This window comes from Anomaloglossus baeobatrachus, chromosome 8, assembly GCF_048569485.1.
Source record: "Anomaloglossus baeobatrachus isolate aAnoBae1 chromosome 8, aAnoBae1.hap1, whole genome shotgun sequence".
Classification (NCBI taxonomy): Eukaryota; Metazoa; Chordata; class Amphibia; order Anura; family Aromobatidae; genus Anomaloglossus; species Anomaloglossus baeobatrachus.
Window position 1 is genome coordinate 115,097,515 of NC_134360.1, and position 18,472 is coordinate 115,115,986.

Consider the following 18,472-nt stretch of genomic DNA (forward strand, 5'->3'; position numbering starts at 1 on the left):
GTGGGCACTCCCAGACCGACCAGACTTGCTGTCTCAAGGGCCATTTTTCCATCCGAATTCTGCGGCCCTCAACCTGACTGTGTGGCCATTGAGTCCTGGCTACTAGCGTCCTCAGGCTTATCTCATTGCCACTATGAGACAGGCCAGGAAACCAACGTCCGCCAAGATCTATCATAGGACTTGGAGGATCTTCTTATCCTGGTGCTCTGATCAGGGTTTTACCCCCTGGCCGTTTGCCTTACCCACTTTTCTGTCTTTCCTTCAATCCGGAATGGACAAGGGGTTGTCTCTCGGCTCTCTCAAGGGACAAGTATCGGCGCTATCCGTATTTTTTCAAAAGCGTCTAGCCAGGCTTCCGCAAGTTCGCACGTTCCTGCAGGGAGTTTGCCACATAGTCCCACCTTACAAGAGGCCGCTGGAACCTTGGGATCTTAACAGAGTGCTAAAGGCTCTTCAGAAACCACCTTTCGAGCCACTGCGGGATGTCTCCCTTTCACGTCTTTCACAGAAGGTGGTCTTTCTAGTGGCAGTCACATCGCTCCGTAGAGTGTCGGAGTTGGCAGCGCTGTCATGCAAAGCCCCCTTCCTGGTTTTTCACCAGGATAAGGTGGTTCTGCGTCCGGTCCCGGAATTTCTCCCTAAGGTGGTATCCCCTTTTCATCTCAATCAGGATATCTCCTTACCTTCTTTTTGTCCTCATCCAGTTCACCAATGTGAAAAGGAGTTGCATTTGTTAGATCTAATGAGAGCACTCCAGCTCTACATTTCTCGCACGGCGCCCCTGCGCCGTTCTGATGCGCTCTTTGTCCTTGTCGCTGGCCAGCGTAAGGGTTCGCAGGCTTCCAAGTCAACCTTGGCTCGGTGGATCAAGGAACCGATTCTTGAAGCCTACCGTTCTTCTGGGCTTCCGATCCCTGCAGGGCTGAAAGCCCATTCTACCAGAGCCGTGGGTGCATCCTGGGCATTGCGGCACCAGGCTTCGGCTCAGCAGGTGTGTCAGGCGGCTACCTGGTCGAGTCTGCATACTTTCACGAAACACTATCAGGTGCATACCTATGCTTCGGCAGATGCCAGCCTAGGTAGGCGAGTCCTTCAGGCGGCGGTTGCCCACCTGTAAGAGGGAGCCGTTGTCGGCTCTTTTTATTGGGGTATTCTTTTACCCACCCAGGGACTGCTTTTGGACGTCCCAATTGTCTGGGTCTCCCAATGGAGCGACAAAGAAGAAGGGAATTTTGTTTACTTACCGTAAATTCCTTTTCTTCTAGCTCCTATTGGGAGACCCAGCACCCGCCCCTGTTCCCTTCAGGCTGTTGTTCTTTGTGTACACATGTTGTTCATGTTGAATTGTTCTTTTGGTTCATGGTTTCAGTTCTCCGAACATCCTTCGGATTGAATTTACCTTAGACCAATTTATAAGTTTCCTCCTTCCTGCTTTTGCACCAAAACTGAGGAGCCCGTGATGCACGGGAGGGTGTATAGGCAGAGGGGAGGGGTTACACTTTTTAAAGTGTAATACTTTGTGTGGCCTCCGGAGGCAGAAGCTATACACCCAATTGTCTGGGTCTCCCAATAGGAGCTAGAAGAAAAGGAATTTACGGTAAGTAAACAAAATTCCCTTCATTGCACTCGCACCAGTGCAAAACTATGGGGCAGTGTCCATCTACGATTGATTTCTCATGCCATAGCAGAATGAATTGTAGCATGCTACATTTGAAAGCGAGTCTCAGCTCACGCACCCCCATACAACTCTGTGGGTGCGTGTGAAACATTGCGCTGCACTCAGATGTCATCAGACCGCAGTGCGATGTATGCAGAGACAGGCAGCGGAGGAGAGGGAGAAAGTGTTCCCTCCTTCTCCGCAGCTGTGATACGATCGCATCACAGATGTAAAACCCTCGGCTGGCACTCGCAGCAGAGGGTCATTAGCAGATCACTTCCGATGCTCTATAAGACCTAGCAGGAGTTTTCAGGGAGGCTTAAATATAAGACATCCCCCAAAAATAAGATCTAGTTGCGGTTCAATAATGACGTGTCCATGCAGCGGTAAAAGTGAAAGAGTACTGCAGGACACCTCATTATAAAAAGCAGACACCACCAAAAGAAAGAAGAGAGAAAACCCTGCAATCATACTCACCAGACGCCGACCAGGAGCAGAGGAATGCATCAAGGCCCTGCGGCGGAACACACACACACACACACACACACACACACACACACACACACACACACACACACACATCAGATCACATACACACAGAATCACACTACAGATCGCATACACACACTTGCCACGTCCAGCGATATCGCTTTCTTCTTGGCAGCGTAAGGACCTGCGACGCTGTGCAGTGGAGCTTCCAGGACCTGCTGGAGGAACGCATCACATGGCCGGAAGCAAGTGGTATTACTGGATGTGGTGAGTGTGTGCGCGCGATCATACCGATATGTGCGATTTCGTGAGTGTGTGTGAATGTATGCTATCTGATGTGTGAGTGTGTGGTCTGATGTATGTGAGTGTCGGCTAGGGAAGGACGGCGTGCAGCATACCTGCTAGGAGCGCCTGCCGGACTTCACGGGGAAATCTGGGAGCCAAGTAGAAACCCAGGGCTGGTAAGTATGACGATCTTGGGAAGGGGGGGGGGGGTCTGCTTTTTGTGGGAGGTAAACCTTCCCCCAACCATGTCTCCTCGAGAATAAGGCTATGTGCGCACGTTGCGTAAAAACATGCAGTTACGCTGCGCTTTGTAGCGCAGCGTAACTGCATGCGTCCTGCGGCCCCTGCACAGTCTATGGAGATTGTGCAGGGGCCGTGCGCACGTGGCGTCTAAGAGCGCAGCGCTTCGGCTACTGCCGAAGCGCTGCGCAAAAAGAAGTGACATGTCACTTCTTTCCTGCGCTTTGCCGGCAGCTCCTGCTCTGTCTATGGGAGGAGCTGCAGGCAGAGCGCATGGAATCGGCGCTCACTACGGACATTTCTGCAGCGATCTAAAGCGCACATGTGCTCTTCAGATCGCTGCAGAAATTTCTGCAGGGCTTGTACGCAACGTGCGCACATAGCCTAAGACCAAAGCCCTAGGGCTTTTTTCGGGGCAAAGAAAAAATAAGACTGTGTCTTGTTTTTGTGGATACAGGGTGGGTAGATTTGCTGCGCAAATTAAAACCAGATTTCACTATAAAAATATAAGGTGTGCTGGGTATTAGGCACGATTATACTGTCAATTTGCTATATATTATAAAGGGAGACAATTATTATCAGCATGGTCTTTCCTGGACTATGACAGCAACCTTGGTTAAAAATGGTTGTTCTCCACACAAGCGGGACCAACAAACCACAATAAAAATCTCCCAGCATCTGGAAATGCCAACATTGTGTAGCTTGTGAAATGTATCACTTCCACCCCCACACACACACACACACACACAGTATGACGGCCCCTATAACTCCTCATGCACAGACACTGTATGATGACCCTTATAACCCCCACTATAAACACACAGTATGATGGCCCTCCACACAGTCACAGTATGATGGCCCCTATCACCCCCCCCTCCAAAACACAGCCCTCCCCACTCATACAGAATGATGGCCCTCACAGCCCCCAATATGCCCCCCCACGCGCGCACACACACACACACACACACACACACACACACACACACGTACATGCACGCCCTGGTTCACACGCACATACAGTATGCTGGCATCTACAGTCTCTCATATAGTATAATGGTCCCCACAGTTTCCCTTAATTACTGGCGATCTATTGTTATCATCATGCCTGCTGCGCTGGTTGAATAGGAAGCTGACTGTTCTCTGCTTCTCCATTTTTGTTGTGGCTATCTGCGTTCTAAGTATGCAGATACCGGTGAATTTAGATGCCTTGTGAAAAGGCAGCTCTGTGGTGCGCCACTGCATCCCTTTGAATGTCCCGGTCTGTGTGCTAGTCGAGAACAGCCGAAGGGTTGGGTGAGTACCACAGGCCACTAATTGCCCAGTTCTGCTTTAACACATTTGTTAAAATAAAGTAGACAAACCATTTAAGGATGGTTTGGCATTCTTTACATGTTGGCCCTACTGCCTGAGTTTTCATGGTTTACTGCTTTCTGGATGAGCTGGTCTTACATCTACGCAGTTCTACTTTAAATAACAGCACATTTGATCATTGCAGATCAAGCAGGTCAGAAATTATACAAACTAACTGTGGCAAAGTTGGCATTCTACATCAATAGCACACACAAAAAGTGAGTAAGCTCTTTAGGGTAAGGCTTGCAGTTTGTCTTAATCAAGCGTGGTTTTCACATTGCTATTTCTAGCTACACTTTGGTAATATCTAGAGTTGCTCCAGAAAATCGGGCTGAGAATTCTGGCCAAAGAAGTGAACATGGGTGGATGGTAAACTTCACTTTAGTGGACAGTGTCAGGCAACTGCTGCCAGGGCTAATAAAATAATGGGATGTATTAAAAGAGGTATAAGTGTTCATGAAAAAAATATAGTTCTACCTCTGTACAAGTCACTAGTGCGACCGCACTTAGAATACTGTGTACAATTCTGGTCACCGATATATAAGAAGGACATAGCTGAACTGGAGAGGGTGCAGAGAAGAGCGACCAAGATTATTAGAGGAATGGGTGGGCTGCAATACCAAGACAGGTTATTAAACTTGGGGTTATTTAGTTTGGAAAAAGGAAGGCTTAGGGGGGATCTAATCACAATGTATAAATATATGAGGGGTCAGTACAGAGACCTTTCCAAAGATCTTTTTACACCTAGGCCTGCGACTGGAACACGGGGGCATCCGCTACGTCTTGAGGAAAGAAGGTTTAATCATAATCACAGACGAGGATTCTTTACTGTACGAGCAGTGAGACTGTTGAACTCTCTGCCGCATGATGTTGTAATGAGTGATTCACTACTAACATTTAAGCAGAGCCTGGACGCCTTTCTTGAAAAATTTAATATTACCAGTTATGTATATTAGATTTTATGACAGGGTATTGATCCAGGGAACTAGTCTGATTGCCGGATGTGGAGTCAGGAAGGAAATTTTTTCCCCATTGGAACTTGTTTGCCACATTGGGGTTTTTTTGCCTTCCTCTGGATCAACATGTTAGGCTACAGGTTGAACTAGATGGACTTAGAGTCTCCCTTCAACCTTAAAAACTATGATACTATGATACTATGAACACTGCTCTGCTTCATCTGCCCAAGAAAACCAAACTGGAAGCCAGACTAGAGTAGCGCAAATCTTTTTTTTTTCTTTGTCGCTCCATTGGGAGACCCAGACAATTGGGTGTATAGCTTCTGCCTTCGGAGGCCACACAAAGTATTACACTTTAAAAAGTGTAACCCCCTCCCCTCTGCCTATACACCCTCCCGTGGATCACGGGCTCCTCAGTTTTATGCTTTGTGTGGAAGGAGGCACACATCCACTCATGCATTCTCATATTAGTTATGTCGGTTGGAAGAAAAGAGGGCCCCCACGGGGCCCCCGGCATGTTCCCTTCTCACCCCACTACGTCGGCGGTGTTGTTAAGGTTGAGGTACCCATTGCGGGTACAAAGGCCGGAGCCTCATGCCGTCTCCTTCACCATCCCTTAGCGGCTCTGGGAGAAGTGGGATCCTGAGCGGTCATCCATTTACTGGGACCGTGCTCCCTCCGCAGCCCCTGTGGGAATCTGCCGGACCGGAGTCTATTCAACCTCAGGGACCAGGCCCTGCAACTCTAAGGTACTCTGTGTCCCCATTGGGGACTGTGCAGGTAGCGCACCTTCTTCCCGGACGCTGCGGCAGCTGCTGAATTGAGAAGGCCGGCGGACTTCCGCGCCGACCGTGCCTGCTTGTCGGGCACGGTCTCAAATTTAGTCCCCGGCTTCATCGCGGCCTAGTCGCAAAAATCCCGCCCCCGGGCCTGCCTGTCAGGGGTAAGGGCGGGACTGCCGACCTGACGTCGGATGTGAGGGCTGGAGCATCCTGCATGTTTCCTCCCCCCTCACTGATCACTGTGGGGGCCCCAGATTCCCGCACTTTCCTGGCGCCGCCCACGGCTCCACTCCTCCCCTGTGAGCTCCGGCAGCCATTTTTTGGGCATTCTGCCGGTGGAGGATTCTCAGGAACAGCTCTGCAGCTCGGGGGGACCTAAGGCAGGGAATCTGGAGGACACACACACGCCGCTTGTTAGCGGTCGGTAAGCCACACCGGTCACCCGGTGCTGGTCCCCCCTAGGGTGCCGGAATAGATGTATATTTATATATATATATATATATTTCTGTTCGGTCGGGCTGTATCCCCTTTTTTTGCCCATATACCCTCAGTGATCATTCTCCTAGGAGACAACAGCATGTCGTCCACAAGGAGCAAAGCTGTTAAGGCACAGGGTTTTTTTGCGGCCTGTACCTCTTGTGGGGCTATGTTACCTGCGGGTTCCACCTACCCTCACTGTGAGCAATGCTCGACCCCTGTTTCGCTTGCTCAGCCGGAGCCTCGGTCACTAGTGGGCCCCTCGGCTCATGTAGACCCCCCTGCTCCCCCTGTCCAGGCGGCAGGGACAGAGTTCGCCTCTTTTGCTGAAAAACTCTGAGTCACTTTCACAATCCATGGCTCAGTCTATGGACAAATGGTCTGCCAAGCTGCTAGAAGCTTTGCAGTCCAGACCGGTCCTTACACAGGCCCCGGCTCCTGTTGGATCGTCGCCTCCAGGCCCCTCTCGGTCCGCGCCGCAGCGCGCTCCCAGGTTGGACCCTAGGTCCCACGTGGAGGACTCCGGCCCGGACCACAGTCCTAGACCGGCTAAGCGGGCTCGCTGGGAATCTTCCCCGACTTCTTCACGCTGCTCGGGTTCCCAGCTTGAGGACTCGCTAGAGGACGAGGCGGACGTCGCAGCTCAGGGCTCTGACCCTGACGTCGCCCTTAACCTTGATACACCTGAAGGGGACGCCTTAGTGAATGATCTTATCTCGTCCATCAACCAGGTGTTGGATCTCTCACCCCCACCTCCTACTGAGAGGAGTCGGCGTCTCCGCAGGAGAAACACCAGTTTCGGTTCCCCAAACGTACACGTAGTGCGTTTTTCGATCACCCTAACTTCAGAGACGCTGTCCAGAAGCCCAGAGCGGTTCCGGACAAGCGCTTTACTAAGCGCCTCACTGACACGCGTTACCCCTTCCCCTCTGAAGTCGTTAAGGGTTGGGCTCAATGTCCCAAGGTGGATCCTCCAGTCTCTAGATTGCCGGCTAGATCTGTGGTATCTGTGGCAGATGGCTCATCGCTAAAGGATGCCACTGACAGGCAGATAGAGCTCCTGGTGAAGTCCATCTATGAGGCCACGGGCGCGTCTTTTGCCCCGGCCTTTGCAGCCGTGTGGGCACTCCAAGCTTTCTCAGCTTGTCTGGCTGAGATTAATGCTGTCACACGTAATTCTGCTCCGCAAGTTGCGTCTTTGACTTCTCAAGCGTCAGCTTTTTCTTCCTACGCCATGAACGCAGTCCTAGACTCTGCTAGCCGTACAGCTGTGGCATCCGCTAACTCTGTGGCAGTCCGCAGGGCCATGTGGCTGCGCGAATGGAAGGCAGACTCGGCCTCCAAGAGGTTCTTAACCGGTTTGCCGTTTTCTGGCGAACGCTTGTTTGGCGAACGATTGGATGAGATTATTAAGGAATCCAAGGGAAAGGACTCCTCCTTACCCCAGTCCAAACCTAAGAGACCTCAGCAACGGAAAATACAATCGAGGTTTCGGTCCTTTCGTCCCTCCGCCAAGCCCCAATCCTCTTCGTCCAGCAGGCCGGAGAAAGGCCAGAGGAACTCCTATGCGTGGCGGTCCAAGTCACGCCCCCAAAAGGCCGCAGGAGGCACTGCCTCCAAGGCGGCCTCCTCATGACTCTCGGCATCCCCTAGCCGCATCCTCGGTCGGTGGCAGGCTCTCCCGCTTTGGCGACGCCTGGTGGCCACATGTTCAAGACCGATGGGTGAGAGACATTCTGTCTCACGGTTACAGGATAGAGTTCAGCTCTCGTCCTGCGGCTCGTTTCTTCAGAACCTCTCCGCCCCCCGCTCAGGCCGACGCACTTTTTCAGGCAGTGGACGCTCTGAAGACAGAAGGAGTTGTGACCCCCGTGCCCCTTCAGGAACGTGGTCGCGGCTTTTACTCCAACTTGTTCGTGGTGCCAAAAAAGGACGGATCTTTCCGTCCCGTTCTGGACCTTAAGGTGCTCAACAGACATGTGAGAACCAGACGGTTTCGGATGGAATCTCTCCGCTCGGTCATCGCCTCGATGTCACAGGGAGACTTCCTGGCATCGATCGACATCAAGGATGCTTATCTCCACGTGCCGATCGCACCCGAACATCAACGCTTCTTGCGCTTCGCCATCGGGGCCGAACACCTTCAGTTCGTGGCATTGCCTTTCGGCCTGGCGACAGCCCCACGGGTTTTCACCAAAGTCATGGCATCCGTCGTGGCGGTCCTACACTCTCAGGGCCACTCGGTGATTCCCTACTTAGACGATCTCCTAGTCAGGGCCCCTTCTCGGGTGGCGTGTCAACACAGCCTTACCGTCGCTCTGGCGACTCTCCAGCAGTTCGGGTGGATCATCAACTTCCCGAAATCCAAGTTGACACCGACCCAATCTCTGACTTACCTCGGGATGGAGTTTCATACACAGTCAGCGGTAGTCAAGCTACCGCGGGACAAACAGCTTTCTCTGCAGGCAGGGGTGCAATCACTTCTTCGGAGTCAGTCACACCCCTTAAGGCGCCTCATGCACTTCCTGGGGAAGATGGTGGCAGCGATGGAGGCAGTGCCGTTCGCGCAATTCCATCTACGGCCACTCCAATGGGACATTCTCCGCAAATGGGACAGGAGGTCGGCTTCCCTCGACAGGAACGTCTCTCTTTCCCTTGCAACCAAGACGTCACTTCAGTGGTGGCTTTTTCCCAATTCTCTATCGCAGGGAAAATCCTTCCTACCCCCAACCTGGGCTGTGGTCACCACGGACGCGAGCCTGTCAGGGTGGGGAGCGGTTTTTCTCCACCACAGGGCTCAGGGAACCTGGACTCCGATAGTCTTCCCTTCAGATCAATATTCTGGAGATAAGGGCAGTGTATCTAGCCCTATTGGCTTTCCATCCGTGGCTGGAGGGCAGGCAGATCCGTATCCAGTCGGACAACGCCACTGCCGTCGCATACATCAACCACCAAGGTGGCACTCGCAGTCGTCAAGCCTTCCAGGAAGTCCGGCGGATTCTGCAGTGGGTGGAAGCCACAGCCTCCACCATCTCCGCAGTTCACATCCCGGGCGTAGAAAACTGGGAAGCAGATTTTCTCAGTCGTCAGGGCATGGATGCGGGGGAATGGTCTCTGCACCCAGAAGTGTTTCGAGAGATCTGTCGCCGCTGGGGAACCCCGGACGTCGATCTCATGGCGTCACGGCACAACAACAAAGTCCCGGCATTCATGGCACGGTCTCAGGATCACAGAGCTCTGGCGGCGGACGCGTTAGTTCAGGATTGGTCGCAGTTTCGACTGCCTTATGTGTTTCCTCCTCTGGCGATGCTGCCCAGAGTGTTACGCAAGATCAGGTCCGACTGCCGTCGCGCCATTCTCGTCGCTCCAGACTGGCCGAGGCGGTCGTGGTACTCGGATCTGTGGCATCTCACGGTGGGTCAACCGTGGGCGCTTCCAGACCGCCCAGACTTGCTGTCACAAGGCCCATTTTTCCATCTGAATTCTGTGGCCCTCAACCTGACTGTGTGGCCATTGAGTCCTGGCTCCTAGCGTCTGCAGGGTTATCTCAGGATGTCATTGCCACCATGAGACAGGCCAGGAAACCAACGTCCGCCAAGATCTATTACAGGTCTTGGCAAATCTTCTTATCCTGGTGCTCTGATAATGGTTTTCCTCCATGGCCGTTCGCCTTACCCACTTTTCTTTCATTCCTTCAATCCGGAATGGACAAGGGTTTGTCACTCGGCTCTCTCAAGGGCCAAGTATCGGCGCTCTCCGTATTTTTTCAAAAGCGCCTAGCCAGGCTTCCGCAGGTCCGCACGTTCCTGCAGGGAGTTTGCCACATAGTCCCACCTTACAAGCGTCCGCTAGAACCCTGGGATCTTAACAGGGTGCTAACGGCTCTTCAGAAACCAGCTTTCGAGCCGCTGCGGGATGTCTCTTTATCACGTCTTTCGCAGAAGGTGGCCTTTCTAGTGGCAGTTACATCACTCCAGAGAGTGTCTGAGCTTGCAGCGCTGTAATGCAAAGCCCCCTTCCTGGTGTTTCACCAGGATAAGGTGGTTCTGCGTCCGGTCCCGGAATTTCTCCCTAAGGTGGTATCTCCTTTTCATCTCATAGTTACATAGTTACTTAGGTTGAAAAAAAGACCTAGGTCCATCTAGTTCAACCTTCCTCCACCAGTTCTACATTTAGTCACTAAGTCATTTATAACCAACAATGTTTTGTGTACTGAGGAAATCATCCAGCCCTTTTTTAAAAGCTGTTATAGTATCTGCCATTACAACCTCTTGTGGTAGTGTATTCCACAGTCTGACCGCTCTAACTGTAAAGAACCCTTTCCTATTTAGGTGTCGGAATCGCTTTTCTTCCACTCGCAGTGAGTGCCCCCTGGTCCTTAGTATTGTTTTTGGAAGAAATAAGTTATGTGCCAGTCCTTTATATTGCCCACACATGTATTTATACATATAAATGAGATCTCCTCTGAGACGTCTTTTTTCTAAGCTAAACATATCTAACTTTTTCAACCTGCCATCATATGGGAGGCCTTCCATTCCTTGTAATAGTCTAGTTGCCCGCCTTTGAACTGACTCTAACTTCTGAAATGTCCTTTTTAAAATGTGGAGCCCAAAACTGGATCCCGTATTCCAGATGTGGCCTTACAAGTGATTTATAGAGGGGTAACAATACGTTGGGATCACGGGATCTAATCTCTCTTTTTATACACCCTAAAATCTTGTTTGCTTTAGCAGCTGCTGCTTGACATTGAGTGCTGCTGCTCAGCTTATTTGTAATGAGAATACCCAAGTCCTTCTCCTGTTCTGTAGTCCCGAGTTTACTTCCATTTAATGTATACGCAGCTATAGGATTACTCCGTCCTAGGTGCATTACTTTACATTTATCAACATTAAATCTCATTTGCCAAGTATCTGCCCATTCTGACATCTTATCCAGATCTTTTTGTAATATTGTACTATCCAGGTCAGTTTTTAATATCCTACATAGTTTGGTGTCATCGGCAAAGACTGACACTGTACTATCAATCCCATCCACAAGGTCATTAATAAAGAGAGTAAAAAGAATCGGTCCAAGCACAGATCCCTGTCAGGATATCTCCTTGCCTTCATTTTGCCCTAATCCAATTCACCAATGTGAAAAGGATTTGCACTCTTTGGATCTGGTGAGAGCACTCCGGCTCTACGTGTCTCGCACGGCGCCCCTGCGTCGTTCAGAATCGCTCTTTGTCCTTGTCGCTGGCCAGCGTAAGGGTTCGCAGGCTTCCAAGTCAACCTTGGCTCGGTGGATCAAGGAACCGATTCTCGAAGCCTACCGTTCTTCTGGGCTTCCGCTTCCTTCAGGGCTGAAAGCCCATTCTACCAGAGCCGTGGGTGCGTCCTGGGCATTGCGGCACCGGGCTACGGCTCAGCAGGTGTGTCAGGCAGCTACGTGGTCTAGTCTGCACACTTTCACGAAACACTATCAAGTGCATACCTATGCTTTGGCAGACGCCAGTCTAGGTAGGCGAGTCCTTCAGGCGGCGGTTGCCCACCTGTAAGAGGAGGCCGTTTCGGCTCTTTTTATTGAGGTATTCTTTTACCCACCCAGGGACTGCTCTTGGACGTCCCAATTGTCTGGGTCTCCCAATGGAGCGACAAAGAAGAAGGGAATTTTGTTTACTTACCGTAAATTCCTTTTCTTCTAGCTCCTATTGGGAGACCCAGCACCCGCCCCTGTTCCCTTCGGGCTGGTTGTTCTTTTGTGTACACATGTTGTTCATGTTGAATTGTTCTTTTGGTTCATGGTTTTCAGTTCTCCGAACATCCTTCGGATTGAATTTACCCTAGACCAATTTATAAGTTTTCTCCTTCCTGCTTTTGCACCAAAACTGAGGAGCCCGTGATCCACGGGAGGGTGTATAGGAGGGGTTACACTTTTTAAAGTGTAATACTTTGTGTGGCCTCCGGAGGCAGAAGCTATACACCCAATTGTCTGGGTCTCCCAATAGGAGCTAGAAGAAAAGGAATTTACGGTAAGTAAACAAAATTCCCTTCTTTAACTGCAGTTTCTACAAAACCATGTGGACATAAGCATTAGGGATGAGCGAATGTATTCGCCACTATTCGGTATCCGACAGATAATGGGGTATTCGAGGTATTCACTATCCGACGGCTAATATGGTATTTGCGCCGATACTTTCATTTTCATTTCTGGACTTCCTGGCGCCCTTTTCCAGCCAATGAACACATCAGATGTTGCTTGCCATCACAGTAACGCCGCAACTATCTTTGTGGTGGTCTTGCTGTGATTGGCTTGGCCGCACAGCGTCATAGGGGCTATATAAGCCAGCGGCTATTATGGTCAGTCGGTCTCTCCCTCTCTTTTTCTTACTCACCGATCACAGGCGCGGCGCTGCACGGCTGTCACCCTGTGCCGGGTTCTCCAGCTTTTGAACATGCCGGCCGCACATTACTACGTCTCGTATTCCCTGCTCCCCCCCCCCCCCCACCAGCGCCTATGATTGGTTGCAGTCACACACCCCCACGCTGAGTGACAGCTGTCTTACTGCAACCAATCACAGCCGCCGGTGGGCGGGTCTATATCGTGTAGTTAAATGAATAAATAATGTAAAACAACAACGTGCGGTCCTCCCCCAAATGATACCCAGCCAACATAAGCACACAGCAGCGGGCCGGTATTCTCAGGCTGGGGAGGGCGAGGACCATGGTTACGGCTCTCGTCCCGCAGCTGAGAATATCAGCCCGCTGCTGCCCCGAAAATGTCGTATCCATTAGATGCGACAGTCCCGGCTTGTCACCGGTCTTCCTGATTGCCATGATGCGGTGGCCATCAGGGTAATGAGGAGTTAATGGCAGCGCATCGCTGCCACTAAGTCCAAGATTAGTAATGGCAGCGTCTATGACACGCCATCACTAATCTATAGTGAAAGTAAATAAACACACACCGAAAAATCCTTTAATAGAAATAAAACACCAAAAAGCCCCTCTGTCACCACTTTATTAACCCCCCCCCCCCAAATATCCATGTCCAGCGTAATCCACACTCGGCGACGTCTGTGAGCTAGTGCTCAATGCAGACTCATTCTGTGAATGATGCTGCAGAGGTAATTCAGTAGATAGCAACTGGGGGCAACAAGCCAGAGAACAAAAACTCCTAAAACATAACTTTTAATAAGTATACATTAAAAGTGGACTGCCACTATAAAAGAATAAAAAGTGTTCTTATGGGCTGCACGAAGGATGATAATGGCCTCAAAGATGAACACTAGGCACAAAATGCAGGAAGTATGAAAGCAAATCACACAGAATAACTGCATTAAGAGAGACAGCAAAAAACAATGGTTTCCAAGTCGGACCTGCTACAGCAGTAAATCCCATAGACCGACTGCAACCAAGAATAAGAAAGAGGAAAACGGTCTTACCGTGCTTGGGAGGTACACACTATCGCTTTTCCAACTGAGCCAACAAATGGTATTTATGTAGGACCTGTGTAGGGTCACCTCTGTTTGAGCTCTATCTTTACATGCCCTTGGAAGCACGGTAAGACCGTTTTCTTTTTTTTTGCACCCAGTTCGGAATGGTGTTCCAAACGTTATTCCTTATTTATTTTATAGGCTAAAGCAGATGGCTGTAGCCTGTAGACCACAGCTGGCAGTTTTACCTTGGTTGGAGATCCAATTTGGAGGGACCCCAGGCTTTTTTTTTTTTTTTTTTCTATAATTATTTATAAATAAAAAAAAAAAAAATGGGGTTCCCCCCCAAATTGGTTAACCAGCCAAGGTAAAGCGGACACCTGTGGTCTGGTATTCTCAAGGTGGGAAAGTCTATAGTTATTGGCCCTTCCCAGCCTAAAAATAGCAGGCTGCAGCCGCATAAGAAGTGGCGCATCCAGTAGATGCGCCAATCCTGGCGCTTCGCCCCAGCTCACCCCGTTGCCCTGGTGCGGTGGCAAATGGGGTAATAAATGGGGTTGATACCAGATGTTTAATGTCACCTGACAACAAGCCCAGCAGTTTGTGATGTCATGGCGTCTATCAGATACCCAACATCACCAACTGTCAGTAATAAAAGTAGAAAAAAAATAGACAAAAAAAAAAATGTTTTGAAAAAACACTCCCCAAAACATTCCTTCTTTCACCAATTTATTGTAAAGAAAAAAAAAAATCTCCTGTAATCCATTTTGCAAGTCCCACGACGAGTCTGGACCTTCTAGAAGATGGGGGGGCACCCTCAGGGAAAGTATCCCCCATTTTCTAGGAGTGCAGACCCTCCATGTGAGGAGTGTGGGTGCAAAGAATCTGCACCTACCCTCCCTGGGTCACAGCAGCAGAGTGCGTGCAGCCAGCGCAGCTCCACAGCTCACACTGAACACAGGGAGCTGAGTCTGACAGCCGCGCTCTGCGCATGCGCCCAGCGTTCATTGTAAAGGAGGAGGGATGCGGGGCATCAGCGCTGCAAAAAGTTAAAACCACCGGGAGACATCGGGGGTGTATGGGGGTGACTTAGCTGGACCTGGGGAGTAGTTTTCTGTCGCATGTGTCAAGGCACATGCGACAGAAATCAGAGGAAGAGGGTGAATGCGGGCGGCGCGTTAGGCTATGTGCCCACGGGAGCTTGCTTCTGCGGATTTTGCCGCGGAAAACCTGCGGCTTCATCTGGATTTTCCAGATAAATCCGCAGGTTTCAGCATGCACAGACACTCCCCATGTAAATCCTATGGGACATGTGAAGTGTCTGTGTCCACGTTGCAGAATATACTGCGGATGTCCCGCAGTCGCACATAACTGCATGTCAATTATTCCTGCGGATTTACCTGTGGAAATCTGCCTTGGTCCTATACTTACCTGCCTTGATGGTAGACACCCGGTCGCTTTCCCTCGGTGCACAGGAGCGCGGTGGAGCTAGGAGTAGGAAGGAGGAGGTGGGCGGGGCCTGCACGAGGTCCGGTCATGTGACAGCCAGAGCTAGTTCAGGCCCGCCCACCTTCTCCTGCACAGTGTAGACACAGCCGGAAACTGAGAGAAGTGCTGTGTGATGGAGGTAAGTATGAACTCCCCGATCACTCCAGCACTTGCTCTTCATTGAGGGTGCAGTGCCGAAGCCATGGTACTGTATCCTCAATGCAGAATGCCCTCAGCATATCCGCAGGACAATCCACAAGAAAACCGCAGCATGGGAACAGACAAAGTTGTGCTACGATTTTCTGGGAGCTCCTGCGGATATAACCGCAGGACACTTTCCCCCGTGGGCACATAGCCGTAGTGTGCGTCCTGTCATCTTGGATGAATTGGGAGGGGGAAGAAATACAGTGAGTCACCTTCTACAGGCTGTGCCCATACTGTTTCTGCCTTTTCCCATCCATTTCAGCCTCTTCCTCAGTCACCACAGCTCACCAACGGGTCCAACATAAAATTATTCTGTTTTCCCATAGACTTGTATTGGGGGCCGAATACTCCAATAGCTGTGAGGTATTCATCGGAGCGAATAATAGGTTATTCGATCATCCCTAATAAGTTGCAATTTTCACTTCATTTCCAGTGATACAGTGGAAGGCCACTGTGACTTTTATAATGCCACGGCAGCACAGCCACACTTTTCCTGTGCTGATTTCTACATGGGACCCTATCTTCGCTGAACATATTTCTTAAACATTCCTATACTATATCCGGTTACACCAAATTATTTCAAAGGAAGTGTGCTCGTGTTCAAAATGTGTTCAACCCCACAGCACGGATTAACTGCATTAACATTGCAAATTCCTTTTAAAAACCGCTATTAATTGAATTGCAGGGCTTTTGATATGAGAAAGATTTATGGATAACCAAAGTAGTAAACCACTTTTATAAATAATTTTTGTTCTTCAATACAGCTACATAATTGAAAAGGGCGTTTGCTATCTGGTGCTTTGTGAAATGTCATATCCTAAGAAACTCGCATTTGCTTATCTTGAAGATCTATATAATGAATTTGATGAGCAACACGGAAAGAAAGTTCCCACTGTATCAAGACCTTACTCCTTTATAGAGTTTGGTAAGTTCTCACTATTTGTTATTCCTTTGATTGTTGTATGCCAATCCTTTAAAGCACCATTTCAGAATTTTGTTTTTTTAGTGCACCGCCAGAGTGGAACTTCAAATCGAAGTCCCCTGACCCTTTTCTTATACTCGCCCTCCTGCGACTTCATCTTCTATCACCGCCGCTTCTGTCGGTCTGGCAATTTGTGACCTGCCGGCAGCTCCAATGTTTGCTGAAGCGCGCCAGAGGTCACAATTCAATACAACTGTTGAGGGCCTCGTTCTTGCTTTCATAGACTTGTATGAAGTGCTTGTCACGTTACTTCTGACTTATGGCCAGTAAGAAATTACAGTCACAAAATAATACTGTGGGACCAGAGTGAGTATAGCACAAGGGGCATACATTTAAAAGTGCAACTCCATCCCTAAGAAAAACAACAAAGAAAAACTCTGAAGTAGTTTTAAAATATAAAATGACTTTAAAAGAACACAAATGAATCTATATATATAATTGCCTTATTCTGTCTGTCTGTCTGGCTCCAAAATTGTGTCCTTACAGTGACACAAAGCGGATTGGCCACTGGGCTCGCCATGGCCCCGCCCCCCCACACCGATTGGCCGCTCCGCCCCCAAACGGATTGGCCGGCCGCTCGCCCAGGCTCCGCCCCCCACTCGGATTGGCCTCTCGCCCCGGCACCCTGCACGTATTGGCAACTCGGCCACGCCCCGCCCCCCCCCCGCACGCATTCCCCGAAGCGACACGGAGCCACGACTCCCAGGTGAGTACTGTACCCCCGGGAGCCCACATCAGCGTACGCTGCTAACCCAGCCGACACATACCCTCGCATTGCTGGGGTTGCCGCCGTATGCTGGTGTGGGCTCCCGTGCGACCCGGGGACGGGATACGCTGGTAACCATGGTAGCATAGTTACCAGCGCATCAAGGTCCTGCAGCGGCGAAACATACTCACGCACACACATAACACACACACACATCAGATCACACTCACTCTCACACACACCTCACACACACATCACATCGCATCCACACACTCACAACATCCTGGAATATCGCTTGCTTCTCGGCGGCGATACTGTGCAGTGAGCTTCCAGGACCTGCCGGAGGATCACATGGCCAGAAGCATGTGGTATCTCTGGATGTTGTGAGTGTGAGCGCATATGTGCAATATCGTCAGTGTGTGTGTGAGTGTATGCAATCGGGTGTGTGTGTGTGTGTGTGTGTGTGTGTGTATGCGATCGGATCTGTGAGTGTCGTCAGAGGAGCACGGCGTGCTGGAGGAGGCTGGGAGGAGAGAGGCTGATCCTGGGGAAGGCTGGTGCTGGGGGAGGCTGGGAGGAGAGAGGCTGATGCTGGGGGAGGCTGATGCTGGGGGAGGCTGATGCTGGGGGAGGCTGATGCTGGGGGAGGCTGATGCTGGGGGAGGCTGATGCTTGGGGAGGCTGGGAGGGTGTAGGCTGATGCTGGGGGAGGCTGTTAGGAGAGAGGCTGATGCTGGGGGAGGCTGTTAGGAGAGAGGCTGATGCTGGGGGAGGCTGGGAGGAGGGAGGCTGAGAGAAGAGAGGCTGATGCTGGGGGCAGAGAGGCTGATGCTGGGGGCAGAGAGGCTGATGCTGGGAGGAGAGAGGCTGATGCTGGGGGCAGAGAGGCTGATGCTGGGGGCAGAGAGGCTGATGCTGGGGGCAGAGAGGCTGATGCTGGGGGCAGAGAGGCTGATGCTGGGGGCAGAGAGGCTGATGCTGGGGGCAGAGAGGCTGATGCTGGGGGCAGAGAGGCTGATGCTGGGGGCAGAGAGGCTGATGCTGGGGGCAGAGAGGCTGATGCTGGGGGCAGAGAGGCTGATGCTGGGGGCAGAGAGGCTGATGCTGGGGGCAGAGAGGCTGATGCTGGGGGCAGAGAGGCTGATGCTGGGGGCAGAGAGGCTGATGCTGGGGGCAGAGAGGCTGATGCTGGGGGCAGAGAGGCTGATGCTGGGGGCAGAGAGGCTGATGCTGGGGGCAGAGAGGCTGATGCTGGGGGCAGAGAGGCTGATGCTGGGGGCAGAGAGGCTGATGCTGGGGGCAGAGAGGCTGATGCTGGGGGCAGAGAGGCTGATGCTGGGGGCAGAGAGGCTGATGCTGGGGGCAGAGAGGCTGATGCTGGGGGCAGAGAGGCTGATGCTGGGGGCAGAGAGGCTGATGCTGGGGGCAGAGAGGCTGATGCTGGG

General features: G+C 51.2%; 1 protein-coding gene across 1 annotated transcript in view; it reads left to right on the plus strand.

Moving 5' to 3' along the window:
- Positions 1 to 18,472, plus strand: part of SEC22B (SEC22 homolog B, vesicle trafficking protein) — an 81,785-nt gene that overhangs the window by 16,041 nt on the left and 47,272 nt on the right. Inside the window, exon 3 of the mRNA XM_075320908.1 lies at positions 16,104 to 16,264. Coding sequence (XP_075177023.1) covers positions 16,104 to 16,264 — 161 coding nt within the window. The remainder of the gene's footprint in view (positions 1 to 16,103; positions 16,265 to 18,472) is intronic.